We start from the raw sequence: 23,574 nt of genomic DNA on the forward strand, positions 1-23,574 counted from the left end.
AGTCAGGCAGTTTACAAGGACTGTGCAGCCCACACTCCAGGGTCTCCCTCACTCTGGCAGTGGGCTCCAGACCCTCCTGCCCCGCTCTAACAGACCCAGATTCAAACTTCAGCTTGACGGATGAATGAGCAGTGTGAGCCTGGAGGAGCACTTAGCCCCTGAGCCTACGGGGCTTCAAGACACCATCAAATCCAGGAGACTCTGGAAGCCACGCCCCCTTCCTCTGGAGGTCTCCAGGGCCTGGCCTGGCCTGACCCCAGCACAGGTGCAGCTGCAGGTGTAGCCGGTTCTTCCCAGCACGTTTCCCAGGTGAGTCACCCTTTGCTTTGGGACCCAGTTTTCCCAACCTTAAAACAAAAGTGTAGCTGGATAAATTCCAAAGCCCCACCCTTCTGACACCTTAGCATCCCAAGCCTGGGCAGAGTGGGTACAACATAGGCAAGGAGGAGCTTATGTATAGAGTTTAATGGCTAATGACCCCTCCTGCTGGGGCAGCACTTTTTATTCTTTTAATTGATTTTAGAGAGTGAGGAAGGGAGAGAGACAGAAACATCGATCTGTTCCTGTCTGTGCCCTGACTGGGGATTGAACCCACAGAATTTGTGTATCGGGACGTTCTAACCAACCAAGCTATCTGGCCAAGGCTGGGGCAGCACTTTTGTAGGCGTTGACAACGCCACCCCTTTGATCTACAACTCGGAGAGTAAGTAGGACAAGTGATCACGATTTTATAGGTGGAAGAACTGAGGCTCCGAGCGAGGGGGCTCACTTGCCCCACATCCCACATCAGGAAGAGTGGAGGCCATGGTGGTAGTAGTTCAGATCCGCCCCTGTTCCCAGTCACCCCTGCCTTCCTGCAAGGGGGGTGGGCCTGAAGAGGGGATACGAGAGGGGCTCACCTCCTCGAAGCTGTCGATCATGAAGAAGATGTTGGGGTAGCTGATCTTGGACTCCTCCCCTTTGCTGTCCATGGGGTGTTTACTGGGGGACGCAAACACTTGCTGAAAGAAAAGAGATTTAAGGACAGACAGAGTGAGGCCCCACCCTGCACCCAGGCCCAGAGTCACTCAACTAGGTGGAACGTGTTATCCAAGGCATGGGTAGCCATGGTTACACTGCTCAGAGGCAGGCCAAAGCCGAAGGAACATGTCTGGAAGGATGATCTGGTTCTGTGCTCTGTGCACTGGACTTAGAACCTAGGAGCTGACAGGTTTCTGGAGTCAGACTCAGACTTCCCAGGCAGGAAAGTGAGAAAGGGGACTTGGCTCTTCAAAACAAACACTGGGCCTGACCTGTGGTGGCGTAGTGGGATAAAGCATAGAGACCTGGAACACTGAGGTCGCCGGGTCGAAACCCTGGGCTTGCCTGGTCAAGGCACATATGGGAGTTGATGCTTCCTGCTCCTCCCCCTTCTCTCTCTCTCTCTCTCTCTCTCTCTCTCTCTGTCTCTCCCTCTCCTCTCTAAAATGAATAAATAAAAATTAAAAAACAAACAAACTAAAGTCTTAAAAAAAAAACACCACTGGGCAGCTGGGGGCTGCCACTTCCGGGCCCAGCTGGCAGCTGGGAGGCGGGGCTCTCCGCCTGAGGCTCACCTGGGACTTCTTCCTATGGATGTGAATATCGCCTGCGTCTGAGCGCGTGCACACGGCACAGGTCACCATGTAGTCCAGCTGTAAGAAAGCACAAGACCATGCATGGAGGACTCTGCTCTCCCTCAGTGCTTACCAACTGCCCTGCTCCTGGAGCCCTGCCCTGCCCCCCCCCCCATACCTTCTGCAGGATGAGGTTCAGACAGACGCTCTCCTCCCAGTCAATGTCAGGGTCTCCTAGGCCTGGCAGCTTTTTGGAGTCCCGCCGGTACACCTCCACCTCCACCTCGGGCTCAGTCTCAGCCGGCTACAAGGCACGGGGCAGAAATGAGTCGGGCCCACCATGACATCTGGCGCTTTTTCTCGGACCACTGCACCAGCAGTAGACTACAACCTTGCCCTCAGTTTCTAGCTATGAGACCCAGAGTTAATCAAGAATGAGCCTCTGCGATTGTCCCTGGGGCCCTGCAGACGTGCCTGGGGGGGGGGGGGACCCAGCATCCTGTTCAACCCACACTCCCACTCCCCAGACCCACCAACAAGCAGCCCATCCGCTCACTCCCCCACCTCCCCCACTAGCTAGCGCAGGAAGCCTGCAGGTTGCTATGGCGACTGAGTACCAGCTCTGCTGGCTGCAGGATGGGAAGGGGGCGGGAAGCAGTCTGGGCTTGCCGCAGAGGGCCCGCAGTGCGCAGGAGCTGCAGAAGACCCGCAGTGCGCAGGTGCCAAAAAGGGCCCACATCGCGCCTCCCAAAGGGGTTTCCTTTCTTTTTGTTCTTTTGAATGGTGGGGGCAGGAAGCTACCTGGGAAGCTGCCATCTGGGTTCCCCACACCACTTTCCCACCCACCGTGCACCCCCTAGACCCATGGGCCTCCTCGGATTGCTGTCAGCCCCTTGTCCTCCAAACACCATGGCGAGACACTCGAGACACTGCAGGGTCCACTCTGACAAGCGCTGTCCCGTGTGCCTGGCACACCCCTCTCGCTTCTCTTCCCCTGTTCCTCCACACAGAATGTCCTCAGCCCGCTGCTGTCCTTCTCTCTGTCTTACAACACTCCAGCAGGATGTCGCTTCCTCCTCTTTGTGGGCTCCCCCACCTGCTCCCCATTCTTCCCACCATTGCAGCACAGATGCTCTGTATCACTGGCTACTCTGCCTGTCCCTGCAGACTGGGGGTTCCCCAAGGACAGGGCCAGGTATGAGTCATTTCTGTACACAGCTCACTGTGGTTGGTCAATGGAACATTCTAGCACATCAACAGCTGGAATGACACATGCTTCCCATGGACTCAGGCTCCCATCACTGACCTCAAAGCCTTCCAATCTTCAGGAGAGTTTACACAGGGCCCTGCACCCTTCTGTTCCACACTCCTCAGCCCTCCACCCAGGGAACCTCTCTCCCCCCAGGTAAGAGCCACACCCACCCACTCCTTCCCCTGCCCACCAGGCCTCTCCCTTCTCCTGCCTGCCCTCCTGGAGAAGGCTAGGCTGAGTCAGGCTAAGAAAACCTTGCCTGACCTGGGGTGGTGTGGGGAATGAAGAGCTGACCTGGAATGCTGAGGCTGCTGGTTCGAAACCCTAGCCTTACCTGGGTCAAGGCACATTCGAGAAGCAACTACTACGAGTTGATGCTTCCTGATCCACACCCCTTTTTTCTCTCTCTCCTCTCACAAAAATCAATTAAAAAAATCTTGGAAAAAAAAATTTTTTTAATTAAAAAGAAAGAAGAAAAACCTCCTGGACCAGAGCTGGGCCTCTCCTCGCACTGAAATTCTAGGGACAGCTGACAGTGTCTCCAAGGCACCTTCTTAAAGCCTCCGGCTGCAGCAGACTGCCTTTGGGAAAAGACCAAGATTTTGCAAAAAGACCCTGTCTACAATTTGAACTCCAGTAGATGCAAACAGATCAGAGGGGTGATACCCCCCCCCCACCTCTCTGGCCTGTCACTCATGGTCTCCTGCTGCTCCCTCCAGCATCAGGCTAGCTCAAGGCTCTGCCCTAGGCCTCTCTGTCACCCCTCCACATCTCCCTCATCTTCCCACAGGCTCCTAGGGCCCCAGGGACCTTCCGTGTACCAATAATCCCAAACCTCTCTCTGTCCCTGACCTCTCGGCTGAGTTTCAGATAAGTGATCCACTGCCTGGAAGGCATCACCACATGCACCTCCAACCAACTCAACCCGCCCAACACTCAATGCCCCTGCTGCTGTCTCCCCTCCCGTGAGGGCTCCATACTCACTTGGGCCCGAGTCAGAGACCGGGCTGTCAGGCCAAGTCTCTCCCTGCCCCAGTTTAGTCTCTTAAGGACTGGGGTTAAGCCCATGTCCCCGGAACCATTTGATCACCTGTCTGCACCCTGCTCCTTCCCCCTACTGGACAGCGCCCCCATCTCCGGCTTGGCTCTAACCCTCCCCAGCCCTCCACCCACTGCCTGAGAGCTGGCTGAATGAAACTCTGACCATGTCCCCTTTCTCAGTGTATCAGGTTCAGTGGTTTTCCCCTGGGCGTTGGGGGTATCACGCAAACTCTTGGACATGACTTCAGTGCCCCTGTGATCTGGTCCCTGTCTCCCTCGTTTCCTGTGTTCCTCCCCTTCTACACTGCAACTGCACAGAACCACCAGCAATACATGAACGCATGGGGATTTTACGCACTGTCAGGCCCTCCATTAGGGCCATTGACCCCTAGTGGGGAACACCTTTCCCTTCCATGAACACTCATTTCACCCAAGTGGCTCTGCTGACCACACCCCTTCCTTTTGGTCACTATATTTACCACACTCTGATACACTTCTGGGTCCCAGTGACAGCACAGTAACACTGCCAGCTGCTTACACACACACCAGCTGAAGGCCAGGGGATCCAGGCTAACCCTTGGATCTTACTACAGGTCATGAAGCTCAACCAGACTAGCTGTATTGCAGGGCCCTGGCATGGCAGGGAAGTCACCATACCTCCTGTGCAGCAGACACCACATCTGTCCATTTGCAGAAAGCCTATTCTGCATGTGTCGGGCTCAAAGAGCAAACACACGACCAGGGCTCCAGGTGGCTCGACATACAAACCACAGTTAACAAGCCACAGCCCCTGCAAGGGTCAGGCCACTGGACCCGGACCTGGGCAGGCCGGGAATTCCAGGGCTGCCTCCACAGCCTCCCATCATTTGTGTTTAAAGGAAAACCATGCATTTCCCAGTTTGGCATATTTGCTTGAACATTTTACAAACTACTGAAGCTTCTGAAAAACAGGAGGAAATATGAAAAGTTTGTTTCATTAACTCCTCTACACACTTAAATTTAGTAGGTAAAAAACCTCAGGCGAGTCAGGCCATCTCTGAGTTCTCGGTTTCCTCATCTGTAAGACGGGGATGATAACATCTGCCTGTTGAGTTGCTGGGAGGACACAGTGAGATCAAGAAGTGGCGAACTCAGGACTGTGCATGTCTATGGTCTGGGCCACGGAGTGGTCGACATCACCATCATCATCATCCTCATCCTCACAAAGCCAGGTCATCCTGTCCATGGCCAAGGAGGACCCTGTACACTGGAGTCAAGGCTTGCTCTACCATTTATTTACTAATTATGAGATTCTCATCAAATCATCCAGCCTCTGAACCTCAGTTTCCTCAAAGGGACAATAATGATAATATTGCTGCCTTTTAGGGTCACGGTGAAGGTTAATAATGATGTACACCACGCTCAGCACATCCCACCATCAGCAAGCACGTGTGACTGTCTCCACACGGTTCCTGCCACACAGTAGGTGCTTGATGAACCTCATTTCCCCCCATTTTGACATGCACAAGGACTGCAAGGAGGCCACCTCACTCGCCAAGAGCAGATTCATAGAGATGTTTGGCTGGGGCCACAGGGGTTCACTCACCTTCCTCCCATCAACACTGCTCTCGCTGCCTGAGAACGCCAGTTTCCGGCGCACATAGAAGAGCATGTCATCCTGCCGTGGCGCCCACTTCTCCATGAAGTAGGTGGAGAACATCCAGGTCCAGAAGACAATGCGGTCATCCTTAAAGCACCCTGCAGAGAGAGGCCAGAGAGCAGTGAGAAAGGATGTGTCAACCGGGCCCTCACCGTGTGACCTTGGCCAAGCCCTGTCCCCCTCCATCCCCACCCCACCTCCAACCTGCATTTCTGGACAGAAATCTGCCGGGGTTCTGTGCTGTCCAGAGCCCCTTTCTCCCTCACCACCCCCACCATGGGGCAGCCAGAGAGGCTCAGGGACACCTTCCAGGGGGCCCAACTCTCCATCCAGTGGTGGCCCAAAGCCCCAACTTCCAGCCCCATGGCTGAGTGGACTCCAGCATGAGGATGAATCAGCAGCTCCAGTGGAAAGACCTAATGAGAAGGAACGTCACCGGGCTGTCTGGGCTGCAGCAGGATGAGCTGTGGAGGGGCAATCGTCATCAGACAAGCACCACCCTCTGCCAGCATTCCCTGCCCCCACCTCAGGCTGCAGCAATCCCCATGGAGAATCCAACTTAAAGGAACAGCCACCCCTTTACCAACCAATCTCAGCCACAGGCCGAAAGCAGGAAAGGCATGCACAACCCCCTCACCCCTGCACAACAGGGCCTTTCTGCATGCCAGGTTTATTCTTGCTTGGTCTTCACGGGGACTCTGCTTTTTGACAAATAGTATGTCTTTATGATAAACAAATCTTTATCATAATGCTTCCTGCACAAGGAGAAAAAGCCTCCAGGCTCTAGTAGGAAAGACCAGGTTTCTATTCTAGCTCTGCCACTTGCTCTGTGACAGTAGGCAAGCAGCTTGGCCTCTCTGATCCCCAGGTCCCTTGTGGTGAATGTGGACAGACAGTGACCATGGGCACGAAGAGCCCTTGCCTGGCACAGATGGGGATCAGCAAAGCTGGGTTTCCTTCCTTTCCAGACAGATCCAAGGATATTTCAAAACACACTTCAGAGCTATTCCTTATTGTCCTAAAATATTCAATTGTTGCTGGTTTTCCTCTCTGTCTCAGAAGATACTTTACCATTGTGACCTAGTGCTCATACTTCGGTGCAGGAAGGACCTGACCTAATCCCTACACTTAGAGACAGGAACCAAGGGCCAGGAGCTGCCAAGACCCACTCTTGCCCTCACAGGCAGTTCAGTGGCCCAACTAGGACTGGCTCAAGCCCCTTCTTCCTGGAGGTCAGCCATTAGGTTCTGGAAGACTGAGTCCATTCAGAAAACCCCAGCCTTAATTAATTTTTCCCATACCACTGCCAAAGAACCCAGGCTCCAAACCAGCCCCTGACCTCTGCCCTCTGCTAGGCTGCTGGGTATCCTGGACCCCAACCACTCCCACATCTTGGCTGGCTCCTGAGGGAGGAAACAGAAGGGGTCTTCTCAGCCACAGCTAGGTCAGCCTGATTAACCTAAATGCAGCGTGTCAGCCTCAGAGGGCAAAGGCAGGGAGCCTGCAGGAACCACAGCCATCTCCCAGACTCCCAGGGGCCAGATGGAACAGAGCAGGCATCTTCACTTTGAAAATTCCTGCCACACTTTTACAATAGGCAACGCCCAGTTCACGCCTTTACAGATCCCCAGCAAAATTAAGCAAAGGTGCTATGTTTATTCCTGGATAAAAGTTGAACTGACCCCATAATTTTAACTTTTAGCTCTCTCTGAACCCAGAGCCCAGCAGAAGGCCTTATATACTAAACACTCAAAGACTGCTTCCTAGTCCCACAGAGGCCTGGAAGCAACTTTGGCCATGATGAGCAGGGATTGGTGACTCAAAATCCCACCACTGGCCACAGAGAGGACAAAGTTCAGCATCTACATCATTCCTCAGGTCTAAGCACTGCCCTTCCTTAGGAGATCTCTTTTTTAATTTAATTTTTATTTAAAATTTTATTTATTCAGAATATTTTAGAGAGGTGGGGGGGAAAGAGATAGAGAGAGAGAGAGAAGGGCAAGGAGAGGGGCAGGAAGATCAATTCCCATATGTGCCCTGACCAGGCAAAGCCAGGGTTTAGAACCAGTAACCTCAGTGTTCCAGGTTGATGTTTTAGCTGCTGCGCCACCACAGGTCAGGCCTTAGTTTTATTTTTATTGATTAATTTGAGAGAGACAGAGGGAAGGAGAGAGAAACATTGATCTGTTGTTCCACTTCCTTTATCCCAATGGAGGTCCTCTCATTAAATCTCACTAGCCCCCTATTGTTACTGCCCCATTTCATAGAAGAAATGACTCTCAAGGTTAATGAATATGCCCAAGTTCACAGAGATAGAAGCTGGTAGGTCCTTAGACCTGTCACACCCTGCACTTGGAATCTTGGAAAAGGCAATGAGCTATGCTCACAACCTGTTCAACTGATGGAACCAGACAACTGATACAAACTATTCAGCGGGGCTGGCGTACCCCAGGGCAAGAAACTGAAGGGGTTCTTGGGTAGGGGAGGATGAGGAGTCTGGTTTCAGGAATGCAGTGCTAGAGTTGACAAATGTATGCTCAACTTGCTCTCTAGTGTCCCACATACCCAGCAAGGGCCTGTCACAGTGGGGTCCACGCAGGGGGTACCACTTCCCTGCCTTATAGTGCTGAGAAAAACCACTTCACAATTCCCCCCACCCCCACCACCATTAATGAGTAAAGTCGGCAGGCCCCAAGAGTCTGAACCAGATTGCCCACCAGTATTTACTCCTAAAGCGAAGGTTCAGTTCACACAGGAATCCTGGGGCCCAGAGCCTGATGGTTGTTGGTCCATGGGCCACACTCATCTCAGTGGGATGATGAGAGGTCCAATGCTGGTCTCATCACACATATGCTCCTTGCCAAAACTCCCAGCAGCCACGTGGTCATCAAAAAGCCCTGGCTGGATAGCTTGGTTGTTAGAGAGTAATTTCAAAGCACAGAGGTTGTTGGTTCCATCCCTGGTTAAGGCACATACAGGAACAGATGAATGTTCCTATCTCTCTCTCTCTCTCTTCCTGCCTCTATCACTAAAATCAATCAACAAAAAAATTTTTTTAGCCTGACCTGTGGTGGCGCAGTGGATAAAGCGTCGACCTGGAAATGCTGAGGTCGCTGGTTCAAAACCCTGGGCTTGCCTGGTCAAGGCACATATGGGAGTTGATGCTTCCAGCTCCTCCCCCTCCTCTCTCTCTCCTCTCTCTCCCTCTCTGTCTCTCTCTCTCTCCTCTCTAAAAATGAATAAATAAAATATTTAAAAAAAATTTTTTAATTAAAAAAATAAAGAAAAAGAAAGCCCTGGCTGCCACACACACCAAAGTCCCCCGCACCCTGACTGTGAGCACCGACCCGAGCCGGTGCCGCCTCCGCTGGGACACTCCAGCCGTCACTTCCACTCCTGCCTGATGTTTATCCTCCACACCCAGCTGTAGGACCTTCAAAGATCTTTTCCTGTCCCCTAAGAACGTTCCCACTGAATTCAGAACAGAATCTAAAGAATTCTTACACAGCACCCACTCCTCGTTCCTCCCCAGCCACTCTGGCCTCCCCTGGAGGCTGACCGTGTGAGCACATGCCAGCCACAGGGCACCAACCCTGTTCCCCTCCCCCCTCCAGTCTCTGCCCTGGAGCCTCACCCTGGCAGCTCCTCCTGTCACTCAGTCTCAGTTTTAGTGTCACTTCTTCAGAGAGCCTTCCTGACCCTCATCCTTCCTGTCATAACACCTTGTTTGACTGCCATCATAACCTTATCATTACCACCTGGTGTGTTTCCTTCTGTGTTCCTGTCTGTCCTCCACTGTGTGAAACCACCCAGGATAGGGAGTTGTCTTGCTTGCTATCAGATCTTGGCACCTACAACAGTGCCAGGTACACAGCAGGCGCTCAATAAATGCTGGCTGGAGAAATGGGTTATCCCAACTGTCATTGTGGGCTGAGAAGCTGCAACTAGAGAGGAAAGGAGGACACCCAGAAAGAGGGACTGTCCACCAGCCGTCCAAATCCCCTGCTGCCCCTGCATGCCTAGCACCTGCATTAGAAGGCCCATGCCAATGAGCTCCAAAAGGAACAACAGACTTAAAACTTTGCTGCAGGCTGTGGAATACTGTGCAAGTACGGTCATTAATGTGATGTGTTAGTCCCAAATGACAAACTCAGCAGGAAGAAACTCAAACTGTGTCAGGGAAACACGCGGGCACACACGTGCTCTAACAGAAGGCGCAATCCTTCCCGCAAAGTGGGTACAGACATTCACGACGACAGCTGCCAGAAGGGGCCGCTCTGCCACACCAAGAAGCATGGATGGAACAAACGATGGAACCACCTCCACACCCAGGGCACTCAAAGTTTAAAAGCAAGAAGAGAGGTCACAAAGGTCAAGAGCTGCCCTCCTAAACATTCAAAATGCCCTTTGTGCCCAAGAAATCAAAGGAACATAAAAGCCCAGGAAGAGAAATCCCAATAAATGAGTGCAGACTAACATATAAAAAGTTCACATCATAGCAAATTATGAACAAAAGTGCACAAGACCCTGCTAGAAAATTGCTAAAATACCAAAACAGGTCACTGACCAAAGGGAAACACAACCGCGTAACAAAATGTGGAAAAATATTGATTTTCCTAGTAATTAAAATTTCATATTAAAAAAAAAAGTTGACATTTTAAGAGGGCAAACTGGATATTTTAAAAATACCACTTAGGAAAACTGGCTGATTCTTATAAATTAAACATATATCTACCAACAATTCGGCCACTGCTAGGTACTTACCTACGAAAAATGAAGCATGTGTCTATACAAACATTCCTGGAAGCTTTATTCATAATAGCCCTGAATTTGAAACCAAGAGAATGGACAAACGGAACATGGCATAGCCACTCAATGGATGATTACTGGCTATAAAGCAAACCACTGTGCCACACTATACAATAGATAAATCTCAAAATCATCATGCTGAGTGAGAGAAGCCAGGGACAAAAGGCTACATACTACATGATCAGAGTCACATGATGTTTCAGAAAAGGCAAACTACAGTAATCAAAACAGATTGGGCCCTGGCCGGTTGGCTCAGCGGTGGAGCGTCGGCCTGGCGTGCGGGGGACCCGGGTTCAATTCCCGGCCAGGGCACACAGGAGAAGCGCCCATTTGCTTCTCCACCCTCCCCCTTCTTCTCTGTCTCTCTCTTCCCCTCCCGCAACCAGGGCTCCATTGGAGCAAAGATAGCCCGGGCGCTGGGGATGGCTCCTTGGCCTCTGCCCCAGGCGCTAGAGTGGCTCTGGTCGCAGCAGAGCGATGCCCTGGAGGGGCAGAGCATCGCCCCCTGGTGGGCAGAGCATCGCCCCTGGTGGGCGTGCCGGGTGGATCCCTGTTGGGCGCATACGGGAGTCTGTCTGTCTCTCCCTGTTTCCAGCTTCAGGGAAAAAAAAAATACAAAAAAAAAAATACAAAACAGATTGGAGGTTACCCTCAAATGTTCTGTTTCTTGATTGTGGTGGTGAGTGCACAGGTTCATAGAGCTATCAAAATGTTCGCTTTACCTGAATACAACTTATTTTACATAAATTATACTCCAGTACAGTTGATAAAAATGTTATAATAGCTGAAGCTATCCGTGATGTATTTAGCTGGAAACTCTAGTACAGGGGTCCCCAAACTACGGCCCGCGGGCCACATGCGGCCCCCTGAGGCCATTTATCCGGCCCCTGCCACACTTCTGGAAGGGGCACCTCTTTCATTGGTGGTCAGTGAGAGGAGCATAGTTCCCATTTAAATACTGGTCAGTTTGTTGATTTAAATTTACTTGTTCTTTATTTTAAATATTGTATTTGTTCCCGTTTTTTGTGTGCATAGGGATTTGTTCATAGTTGTTTTTTTATAGTCCGGCCCTCCAATGGTCTGAGGGACAGTGAACTGGCCCCCTGTGTAAAAAGTTTGGGGACCCCTGCTCTAGTATATGCTAGAGGACCCAAATCATTATATTCTTTGTGGAAATCAAATGAGTATATTCCTGTTTCCATGACTCTGCCTTAGAGAGGAGAAATAAAGACTACAAAAATGAAGCCTTCTGCACAAAGATGTTTCTACATTATCAATGCCCGCACAGCACAGTGGTTCACGGGACCCTGCACTGCTCCTTCTCACATCCTTGTCTGCAGGGTGGCCTGTTCGGATGAGGTCCCTGGATCCCAAACCTTCCAATATCACAATGTCACGTGGCACAGTAACTGTGTGTGAATAAACACATGAGGGATAATGACCCCCATGTGAACTGAGAAATCAGCGCTTTCTCCCACAGGTGAACCCCTCCTGGAGGCCTGTATGAGTTGCCACTCCAGCAGAGAGCTCTCTAACCTCTAGACTTGCTCTGCCTTGTCTTCCTGCCATCTGGCCTCCTAGGCAGCAGGGTTTTCCTGGGCCTGGAATCCAGTGGAAGCACTTATAGGAGACATGCTGTCAGTTCCCTGACGGTGAGCCACTCACTTGGGCAGCACCAAGGACAGCTCCATACCGCAGGCCGGCTTTACTGGCTGGGCTGGGGTCCTAGGCAGCAGCCAGGATTATAATCTCCTCTCATTCCTGGTACTTATCTTCTATAAAGTAGCCACGGACACACAATTAGCCAATATCAGAACGCCAGCTCCTAGGAGAAATAAACGGCTAGGTTCCTTCAAGCCTATGGTCACAATATTTTTGTCTGCCAATCAACACATAACCTGGTTGTATGTGTGTTTCTGTTTAAAGACCCCTTGTTTAATATATGGTTGATTCATTAACAATGAACTCTAGGCCACAGCACTATATAACTCGTGCCTGGACAAAGTTCACTAACACGGACTTTCTCCCTAGCTCCCATCACAGCCTCCCTGGCTTGCAATTAGGCAGCACTTCAAGCACTATGCCGATTCAATCAGCATGTCACCAATATGAAGCAATTTGGTGCAAAACACACCGCATTAAGTAGACAGTGGGAAGAACCCTTGTTTACAGCAGGAACTGAAACAAAAGGAAGATCCCCCCCCCCCATTCCACCTTAGCTGGGACACATATCTATATCAGGGGACTAAAATGTTTCACCATTCTGTATGTCTGCAATGAACCTCAAAAGTACCCTAAGTACTGATTTGGTCTTAGGGGTAAATTTTGGCAAATGAACAAGTTTGCAAACACAGGAATAATGAGGACGGATGGCACCAGGTAAACTGGGATCCAGCTGCCGCCCCAGTGAGTGGCACCACCTTCAAACTTCAGAACTGGAAGAACTTTTGTAAAGGGGCAGTATCAGGGATGAAGAGATGGCACAGTTACATGAGGACTAGAACCTGCACCTCCCTCGCCCCGTCCAAGGCTCTGGGACTATGCTGCCTCAGGTTCTATAAACTCCTGAATGACACTGAATGGGTGTCAACAGTGTTAACAGCTCAACAGTACAGGCAGACCTCAGAGATTACGGTTTGGTTGCAGATAACCGCAATAAAGCACGCACTGCAGTAAAGCGAGTCATCAACACTTACTAGTGGGAAGGTCTTGCCTTCAATTTGTAAAAAAATGCAGTACCTATGAAGTCCAGTGAGCAAGATGCAGTAAGATGTGGTCTGCCTGCACTGGCTAAGGCATGCAGAGCAGTGAGCTAGAGTTTAAGAGTAGACTTGATTCACATTCTTGATCATTGCCTACTTAGGTAAGTCACTGAACCTCGTTTGTTCTGCACTCCACAGTTTACAAAGCCCTTCCAGTTGTGACCTCTTCAGATTCTCAGGGCAACTTGGTAAGGTGGGGATAACCTGGAAATAACCTCAGTTAAATTTAAAACTTCAGCCTTCAGTTTAAAGATAAGGCAAATAAGTAAAGCCGCCTTGGAATCCAGTGGCTCACTGGCATTTGGGACTCAAACCCAGCCCCTCTCCCCGCCCCCCCTGGTTCTTTCCAAGGCCCCACACACAGACATATGTAGGGCAGGAGTTTTCTGGCCACTTTATATATGAGGAAACTGAGGGGACCTTCAGATCACCTGGTGGGAAGCCAGAAAATCAACTCAGGCTTCTTCCAAATCTTCCCGCTACATGTCCAAGCCCCAGGAACAGCCCTGCCCTTGCCCTGACCCTACACCCTGATGGGGGGGCGGTGACAGTGGCCTTCTGAGCTCTGACATACTGTGATACCAGGAAGGATGTCCGGATGAGTATGCAGTGTGGGCTCCAGTTCCCAGCAAGTGGCAATTTAATATAATTAAATTACTTTCTACGGAGGTGATTCTTTAAATGTATACTGGAAAAGAAGGGAACTTTTATATCTAACAAGGTTTCCCACATTAATGCAATCACAATACACAGTTAAGGGAAGCCTTTGTTAGGCTAGAATTTAAAAGTAGACTTGATTCACATTCTTGATCATTGCCTACTTGGGTTAAAGTCACTGAACCTGACAGACTTTGTTTCCTTATCAATAAAATTGAATAGCAGCTCCTTTCTGCGGTTGCTATGGAGACCAAATAAAATCCTACATGGTGTTCAGTATAGCACCTGGCATTTGTAACACTCATTGAATGAAGACTGCTACTGTTGCTATTAATAACTTCGAATCCTATTCCATTAACCAGACCTTTGGAGTAAAATCCTGAATTGGATTTTAGAAGGCATTCCTTGAAACCCACCTCCATCTTTTTCTAGACTATTAAACCACATTGGTTAAGCAAGCCACAGTAACACTTTAATTTAAAAAGTTGACAGCCATTAAAAATGATGGTCATGTATTACAATAGAAAAAATTGTCCAAAGCTACTCCCGGAAAAGTACATTGGAGGAGTGGGCTGAAATGTTTCAGAGAGGGCAGTTCTACCAGCTCTTCAAGAAACAGAGCTCCAGTGTTACCAATTGTTAAAGCTAAGAAACTTGCAAATTCCTTTTAACAAGGAGGCATAACATTGATTCCAAAACAGTATGCATTTCTTTCTCTCTGTCTCTCTCTCACACACATACACTCACAAAAAATTACAGGCTAATCTCACTCCTGGATATGAACTTAAAAACCTTAAATACAATATTAAAAAGAATCCATCAGCCCATTGAAAGGACATGCCATGATCAAGCAGTATTTAATTTAGGAATACAAGAATAGTATTCTATTATGAAATCTATGCATATATTCACTATATATTTATAGTTCAAGTGAGAAATAAAACATGGTCATCACTAAAGATGCTAGGAGAACATGCAATCAAATTCAATTCCCACTCTTAACCTAAAAAATAATCCTCCATGAAATGCAAATAAATGGATAAATCCATAAAGTATATATATATGTATACACACACACATGTGTATGTAAGTGTGTGCGTATAGATCAACTAGAAAAAGTATTACCACAATCTGCTATTATTAACATTGTCCTAAAGGTACTAGACATTGAACTAATATAATATTGACTGTCAACTCTAATTGAAAAACAAAAAATAAAATAAAGGTACTAGAGGCCCTGGCCGGTTGGCTCAGCAGTAGAGCGTCGGCCTGGCGTGCGGGGGACCCAGGTTCGATTCCCGGCCAGGGCACATAGGAGAAGTGCCCATTTGCTTCTCCACCCCCCCCCCCCTTCCTCTCTGTCTCTCTCTTCCCCTCCTGCAGCCAAGGCTCCATTGGAGCAAAGATGGCCCGGGCGCTGGGGATGGCTCCTTGGCCTCTGCCCCAGGCGCTAGAGTGGCTCTGGTCGCGGTGAAGCGACGCCCCGGAGGGGCAGAGCATCGCCCCCGGGTGGGCAGAGCATCGCCCCTGGTGGGCGTGCCGGGTGGATCCTGGTCGGGCGCATGCGGGAGTCTGTCTGACTGTCTCTCCCCGTTTCCAGCTTCAAATAAAAAATAAATAAATAAATAAATAAATAAATAAATAAAGGTACTAGACATTGTAATTATACAGGGAAGATATTAAGAATAATAGAAACAATGAATATAAGACAAAATTGAAATTACTTACAGATGATATACCTGACCTGGAAAATGCAAAAAAGAAAAAAGTATTAAAAAATTATTCAAACTTCAAAATAGAAACCATAAGGTATCTAAGTACAAAATCAGTAAATATGGGAAACCAGCACAGCTGATAAAAACCAACACTCCCAGTTAGAAGCTATAATGGGGAGGGGGGATTGTATTGTTTTTAAAATTAAAAAGAAAAAAAGACTGGAACAATTAAAAAAGTTTACCAGGTTCTTAGCTAAGAACATTCAAATCATAGAGCAATTCTACCTATTTTGATGCATCCATGTAACATGACCCAAAGGAAAATGACAAGAGAAGGAATATGGAACAGCCAGGAAAACAGAACAAGAGTGATGTGGGGACACGGATCCTATCAGGTATTAAAACAGACTCGGAACCTAAATTCTCACGTCACCATCAAATCACACTGTCCATTATTCTTCAGTGTTGCAGACATAAGACCCAAGGGCTGTGGGCCCTGGCCAGTTGGCTCAGTGGTAGAGCATCGGCCTGGTGTGCAGGAGTACCGGGTTCGATTCCCGGCCAGGGCACACAGGAGAAGTGTCCATCTGCTTTTCCACCCCTCTCCCTCTCCTTCTTCTCTGTCTCTCTCTTCCCCTCCCTCAGCCAAGGCTCCATTGGAGCAAAGTTGACCCGGGCGCTGAGGATGGCTCTATGGCCTCTGCCTCAGACGCTAGAATGACTCTGGTTGCAACAGAGCAATGCCCCAGATGGGCAGAGCATCACCCCCCTGGTGGATGCCGGGTGGATCCCGGTCGGGCGCATGCGGGAGTCTGTCTGACTGCCTCCCTGTTTCCAACTTCAGAAAAATACAAAAAATAAAAAGACCCAAGGACTGTTGATGTTCTGTTCTGCCTGTGGAGGAGGTCTACCTGCAGAGAGAAAAGCCAGAGGGAAGTAGTGAAGGAAGCTGTGAAGAGAAGGCGGGACACTCTGTCCTTAGTACTGGGTGTTGCTATTCTTCTGGAGGTTTGAGGTTCCAACCATTCAATAACTCTTGTTTTGTCTATGCTACTATTGACCAATTTCTTCACTTGTAACCAACAGAATCCTAAAAAATGCAATACCCAAGACTAACCCAACCTTAAAAAAAAAAGGCCTTCCTTGACCCCATGTCACCTTCTAACTGCCATCTCATCAGAGCTGATTCTAACAGAAATTCTAACAGAAACTTGTTAGTCCTCATTTTCTTGGGCAAATTTGTCCATTTCTACCCCTGCTCTTTTTTTTTTCCTGCAGAACTCTCTACTTCTGTACCATTTAATTCATTCTATCTCCCCCCAAAAAAAACAAAACAAAATCCCTAGAATCCAACCACTTTTCACAAATGACTCTTGCACCTGAGCCAAGCTGCTGCCCTGTCCTGCCTATTTTACTGTCCCAGCTTCCTACTGGACCCCTCGATGAAATCAGTTCTTGTCACTTCCCTGCTCAAAATCCTCCAGGAGGCTTACTTCCTTACCTCCCTCAGGCTCAGTCTCAGGGAAAGCATTCCCAAACTATGCTACTGAAAACTGAAAACTCCACCCCAACACCCCCTGTCCCAGCCCTGCTTTACTTTTCTCCACAGTACTGGTCAGTCTATACCGTGGTATAATACACTTCACTGTTTATTGTTTGCTTTCTGCCTTTTCCTGGCACAGGAGCCAGCAAAACTTTTCTGCAAAGTACCAAATGGAAAATACTTTAGGCTCCACATACCATATGATCCTGTCTCAACTACAAAACCAGCCATAGTGGTACTGAAGAATTGGGCATGACTGCACTACAGTAAAGGCTTATTTACAAACACAGACAGCAGGTGGGGCTTGGACTAGGGCTACAGTCTGCCAACACCTGCCCTTCTAGATTGAGGTTGGGTTTTTTGGGGGTTTTTTTTGTGTGTGTGAAGATGGGGGGGCACGAGAGGGTACAAACAGGGACAGACAGGAAGAGAGATGAGAAGTATCAATTCATAGTTGCAGTATCTTAGTTGTTCGTTGATTATTTTTCTATTTATTTATGTATGTATGTATGTATGTATGTATGTATTTTTTCTGAAGTGAGAAAAGCAGGGAGGCATAGAGACATGTGCCTGACCAGGATCCACCCAGCAAGCCCACTAGGGCAGGGGTCGGGAACCTATGGCTCACAAGCCAGATGTAGCTCTTTTGATGGCTGCATCTGGCTCGCAGACAAATTTTTAATAAAAATATGTTAAAAATATAAAACATTCTCATGTATTACAATCCATTCATTTCCTACCGCTCATGTTCATGGTTGCAGGTGGCTGGAGCCAATCACAGCTGTCCTCCGGGACAACAACAAATTTTTATTGGATAATGCATAATGTACACGGGTCATTGTATGGCTCTCACAGAATTAATTTTAAAATATGTGGCATTCATGGCTCTCTCAGCCAAAAAGGTTCCCGATCCCTGCACTAGGGGGTGATGCTCTGCCTATCTGGAGCATTGCTCCATTGCAACTGAAGCCATTCTAGCACCTGAGGCACCATGGAGTCATCCTCAGCACCTGGGCCAACTTTGCTCCAATGGAGCCTTGGCTGTGGGAGGGGAAGAGAGAGATAGAGAGAAAGAGGGGGAAGGGTGGAGAAGCAGATGGGCGTTTCTCCTGTGTGCCCTGGCCGGGAATCAAACCCAGGACTTCCACACGCCGGGCCAATTCTCTACCACTGAGCCAACTGGCCAGGGTCAGATTGCTTTTTCATATGTGCCTTGACTGGGGTGGGGCTCCAGCCAAACCAGTGACCCCTTGCTTAAACCAGTGACCTTTGGGCTCAAGCTAGTGACCATGGGGTCCTGTCTATGATCCCATGCTCAAGCCAGCAACTCTGCACTCAAGTTGGTTAGCCCATGTTCAAGCCAGTGACCTCAGGGTTTCAAACCTCTATCCACGGCACCATCACCTGGTCAGGCAGAACTGAACTATTTTTTTTAATTAATTTATGTGTTTCTATTTACTCTTAAATTTTTTTTAACTTTATTGATTTTAGAGGGGAAGGAAAAGGAAGAGAGGGGGAAAAGAGAGAGAAACACTGATTTGTTGTTCCATCCATTTATGCATTTATTGGCTGATTTTTTTTTTCTTTTTTTTGATAGAGACAGAGAGAGAGTCAGAGAGGAACAGATAGGGACAGACAGACAGAAAAGGAGAGAGATAAGAAGCATCCATTCTTCATTGCAGCTCCTTACTTGTTCAGTGATTGCTTTCTCATACGTGCCTTGACCAGGGCTATACAGCAGAGCGAGTGACCCCTTGCTCAAGCCAGCAACACTGGGCTCAAGCCAGCAACCTTGGGCTTCAAGCCAGCAACCTTTGGGCTTGAGCCAGCAACCCCTTGCTCAAGCTGGATGAACCCATGCTCAAGCCAGCAACCTCGGGGTTTCAAACCTGGGTTCTCTGAATCCCAGTCTGATGCTCTATCCACTGCACCACTGCCTGGTCAGGCTCATTGGTTTATTCTTACAAAGTGCCCTGACCAGGGATCGAACCCACAACCTTGGCATATCAGGACAATGCTCTTACCAACTGAGCCACATGGCCAGGGCGAGTACTGAGTAATTTTAACAGAGAGAATGTAAGCTCCATGAATTCTGTGAAGGTCTATATTTCCTTTTTGATCGTTTTGTTCACTGCTGTATACTTAATTTCTACAATAGTGTTTGACCTACAGGAAACAATAGACATTAATTGGCTAACTGAATGAATAAATGAAATAAATGAATTAAGTGATTAGGGAAAGTAAGGTAGTACTGGTCCATCATTAGGCAGATCAATGGGACAGAAGAGAAAGTAGAGAGACAGAACTAAAGCACATGGTAATTTAGTTCATATGAAGATGGTACTTCAAATCAAATCAGTAAGATGATTTGATGATTCTTTGCCAATTGGCCTTGGGACAACTAGCTAGCTAAGGAAAAAGAGAAGGTTGAGCCTCTGCTCAGGCCAAAATAAATGCCAAAAAGGTAAAAACTTTTAAATGTTATAACTAAAATCATAGAATATTTTTTATTCTCTCAGCAAGAAAAGCCTTTCTAAATAAAACACTAAAGCTATAAAACAAAGGAATAATAAATCACATGAAAAAACTTCTATAGCGAAACAGGAAAAAGCCATAAACAGAGGGAAGAAACAACACACTGGAAAAATATTGTAACTCTTACAGGAGGGCTGATCACCTTAACAAGTTATAAGTTTCACACAATGCCTAAGAAAACCGAACTGAACGAAAGCAAAGGGTGATATAAATGGCTTTTAAAATAGGAAAATACACTTAATTTCACAAAATCAGAGACATGAAACAAAAACAAAAACAGGAAATCCTATTTTTCACCTATCAAAACACCTGACAACTCTCCAGGTTGAAAAGGTTGTGCATATATGTGGACTTCACATCTGACACCGGAAGGTGAATTGATAAAATCCCCATGGGAGGCCTGACTGGGCAGTGGTGCAGTGGATAGAGCGTCGGACTGGAATACGGAAGACCCAGGTTCGAGACACCGAGGTTACCAGCTTGAGCGAGGGCTCATCTGATTTGAGCAAAAGCTCACCACCTTAAGCCCAAGGTCGCTGGCTCAAGCAAGGAGTCACTCGGTCTGCTAAAGGCCCGCGGTCAAGGCACATATGAGAAAGCAATCAATGAACAACTAAGGTGTTGCAGTGCACAACGAAAAACTAATGATTGATGCCTCTCATCTCTCCGTTCTCCGTTCCTGTCTGTCTGTCCCTGTCTATCCCTCTCTCTGACTCTCTCTCTCTCTCTCTCTGTTAAAAAAAAAAAAGAAAAAAAAAGTTTGAAAAAAAAAATCCCCATGGGGGGCCTGTGCAATGTGCAACGAAAAACTAATGGCCTGACTGGGCGGTGGCACAGTGGATAGAGCGTCGGATTGGGATGTGGAAGGACCCAGGTTCGAGGCCCCAAGGTCGCCAGCTTGAGCATGGGCTCATCTGGCTTGAGCAAAAAGCTCATCAGCTTGGACCCAAGGTCGTTGGCTCCAGCAAGGAGTTGCTCGGTCTACTGGGGGCCCCCAGTCAAGGCACATGTGAGAGGGCAATCAATGAACAACTAAGGTGTCACAATGAAGGGCTGATGATTGATGCTTCTCATCTCTCTTCGTTCCTGTCTGTCTGTCTCTGTCTATTCCTCTCTTTGGCTCTATCTCTGTCCCCGTTAAAAAAAAAAAAAAAGAAAAACTAATGATTGATGCTTCTCATCTCTTCGTTCCTGTCTGTCTGTCCCTGTCTATCCCTCTCTCTGACTCTCTTTCTGTCTCTGTAAAAAAAAAAAAAAAAAAATCCCCATGGGGGGACACCAGGCAATACAACCCACAATGCTTATACCTTTGATCCAGCCATTCCACTTGGAGGTTTTTCTGCAATCTCACTCCCACACGTGTAAAATTATGTAATTATTACAGCATGTCTGCAAAGCACAGGAATGGTTCTGTCAGTCAGGAAGGAGCTGAAAAGATGAGAAACCATTCACAGGATGCATTACTGTGAAGTCATTTGCAAGAATGGAAGTGGCTTCTCTGCACCAACGGGCAGAGATGACCAGGATAAACGGAGTCGGGGAACAGTGAGGAGAACAGTAGAGATTTCTCCAGACTAAAGCGAATTGTTAAGAATGACGGGATGCCTGTGGGGTGGGGGCTGCAGAGCACACTAAGCTGAGCTGCTCAGGTCCACCCCGGCCCAGCAGGGCTGGCTGCACAACGAACAAGTCCCAAAGCTCTTGGTGATCGTGAACTGTCTTGCAAACCGGTGGTGACCGTGGGCTCTACCTCTCGGGGCTATAGAGTTTTCATGAGTGGATGCACACGAAGCCCTTCAAAGGCACGGATACCAGACAGGCACCTGGCGTTAGCAGGCGTCAGTACGTCCTCACAGCCTCTGCAGAGAGGCTGTGGGACAGAAAGGGCACTTAGCTTTTTCTCTATGAATCTTCTCATCCCATTGGAATGTGGTGCCCTGACCATGGTTTACTTATCCAAAAAGTAACAAAAGTATTTTTAATAACACTGCAGTTACTTGGGAAAATGCTTACAACAGAAAGTTAAAAGAAAAAGGACATAAAATTATACATAAATACTCGAATGGAGGAAATTGCTTTTTTAAAAGAATGCTTAGGAAGAAAGAATGCTTAGGAAGGAATCTGAAATGCCCACAGTGGTTCATGTTCAGAGTGGTAGAATTACAACTTTTCCCTGATTTTCAAATATTTTGTAGTGAATTTATACATACATTATGCTTTTTAAAAAGATTCTATTTATTGATTTTAGAGAGAGGAGAGAGAGAGAGAAAGGTGGGAGAATGAGAAGCAGGAAGCATCAACTCAAAGTTACCTCCTGTATGTGCCTAGACCGGGCAAACCCGGGGCTTTGAACCGGCAACCTCAGCATTCCAGGTTGATGCTTTATCCAACGCACCACCACAGGTCAGAGCATACCTTATGCTTTTAAGTAACATCAAGGGTTTCCTGTGTTGTGTGCCAAGCACTGGGCTAAACACTTTCTTGATCACCATTCTGTAAAGCAGGTTCGTTTACCAAAGAGGACAACAGTCGCCCTGGGTCACACAGCTGGCTGGGGCTGGTCCTTGAACTCACTCGCACACACCTCATTCAACCCTGGCAAACATTTCCCGAGTGCAAGTAGCTGATGAGCCGGACAGTCGCCTTGGTAAGGGCCAGGAAGGCAGGTGAGTACCCTGAGTCTGCACAACGGATGCTGAGCTTGGTCAGGGGTGTCAGGGTGGCTCCCCTGGGAGGGCTCATAACTATGAGTTAAATGGGCAAAGGGGGGCACAGCACTCCAAGCCTCACGGTAGGGGAATGTCCAGTGAGGCAAGGATAGGAAAAAGGCCCAGGATCTGAGGGGGAGCTAGAGCTGGGGACAACCCGACCTCACAGACCTCTGCACTGGGTTGGAGGTTTTGTGTGTAACCTCAGAGGGCTGGGAACCCCTGAAAGGTTTGGCAAGCAGGGGGCTAAGAGGAAAGTCTCTCTGGAGGGAGGAGAATGGATGGGTGGAGCCATGACCCACAGAAAGCAGATACCCAATGCCCAGGCCTCTGGAACAAGGGCCTGACGAGGGGCCTCCTGAGAGGTCGCCTTGCTCAGCAGCAGCCTCTGCTAGGCTGCCCCTCAAAGGTGGGGGGAAGTCAAGTGCCGTCTTTGGGGAGCGTCCAAGGCAGCCCTTGGCTGCTTCCCCACCCGGGCATCCAGGACCCAGTGAATAAGCCTCTGTGGCCACTCAATAGGCCTTTCAGCAACCCGTGCCTCTCAGTGACCCTTCCTCGGGGCACAAAAGACAAAGAAGCGGCCCAGGGAGGCCCAGGGCTGTCCTGATGAGGCACTTGGATGGAGAAGTACTAGTCAGACGGGTCCCCATGTGAGCAATCCCACAGGTCTGGCCACTCCTCTTGCTTGCCTAAGGGAAGCGTGGGGTTTTAATGATGCAAGGTGGACAGACCAGGACAAGCCCAACACCCCCAACCAGTTTCCTGCCTTCTGCGGTTAAAATCCTGGCTCCAGCCCTGCTGGATAACTTAGGTTAGAGCATGGTCCCAATATGCAGAGATTGCCAGTTCAACAGAAACAGATTGATATTTCTCTCTCTCTCTCTCTAAAATCAGTCAATAAATTAAAAGGGGGGGGGTAAAATAAAGGTCCTTCGCCAGATGAGCCAGCCTCTCTAGACAGCCTCCTGAAGTCTGCAGTGTGAACCCTTACCCCAGTCCGTGGCCTTCTCCCCTGACCAACATGTCTGTGAGAGCAGCTCCAGTGTCACCTCCCTGGAATCCATCCCCCACTGACTTGCCCCCACACCAGGACTCCCCTGACCTCTGTACTACCTGTAACCAAGGACCTGATTGCTTCCAGCTCTGGGCACCCACCTAAGCTACTTGACCTTCTTTGATCTTCACCAAGATCCCATGAGATAAAATTACTATCATCATTTAACTGATAAGGAAACTGAGGCTCAAGGCTTGAGTCACTCATCTGATGTCACACTGCTAGTACACAACACAGCCAGACTACAGCCCAGATCTGACTCAA

The 23,574-nt window shown here is 48.6% G+C and overlaps 1 protein-coding gene across 1 annotated transcript in view; it reads right to left on the bottom strand.

Annotated features, from left to right (window-relative positions):
* Positions 1-23,574, bottom strand: part of KIAA0930 (KIAA0930 ortholog) — a 46,812-nt gene that overhangs the window by 12,542 nt on the left and 10,696 nt on the right. The window contains exons 2-5 of the mRNA XM_066358651.1: positions 5,474-5,625; positions 1,774-1,899; positions 1,596-1,673; positions 900-1,001 (exon numbers count right to left, since the gene is read on the bottom strand). Of these exons, the coding sequence (XP_066214748.1) occupies positions 900-1,001; positions 1,596-1,673; positions 1,774-1,899; positions 5,474-5,625 (458 nt within the window). The remainder of the gene's footprint in view (positions 1-899; positions 1,002-1,595; positions 1,674-1,773; positions 1,900-5,473; positions 5,626-23,574) is intronic.

The sequence above is a fragment of the Saccopteryx leptura genome, chromosome 1, assembly GCF_036850995.1.
Source record: "Saccopteryx leptura isolate mSacLep1 chromosome 1, mSacLep1_pri_phased_curated, whole genome shotgun sequence".
NCBI classification, from domain to species: domain Eukaryota; kingdom Metazoa; phylum Chordata; class Mammalia; order Chiroptera; family Emballonuridae; genus Saccopteryx; species Saccopteryx leptura.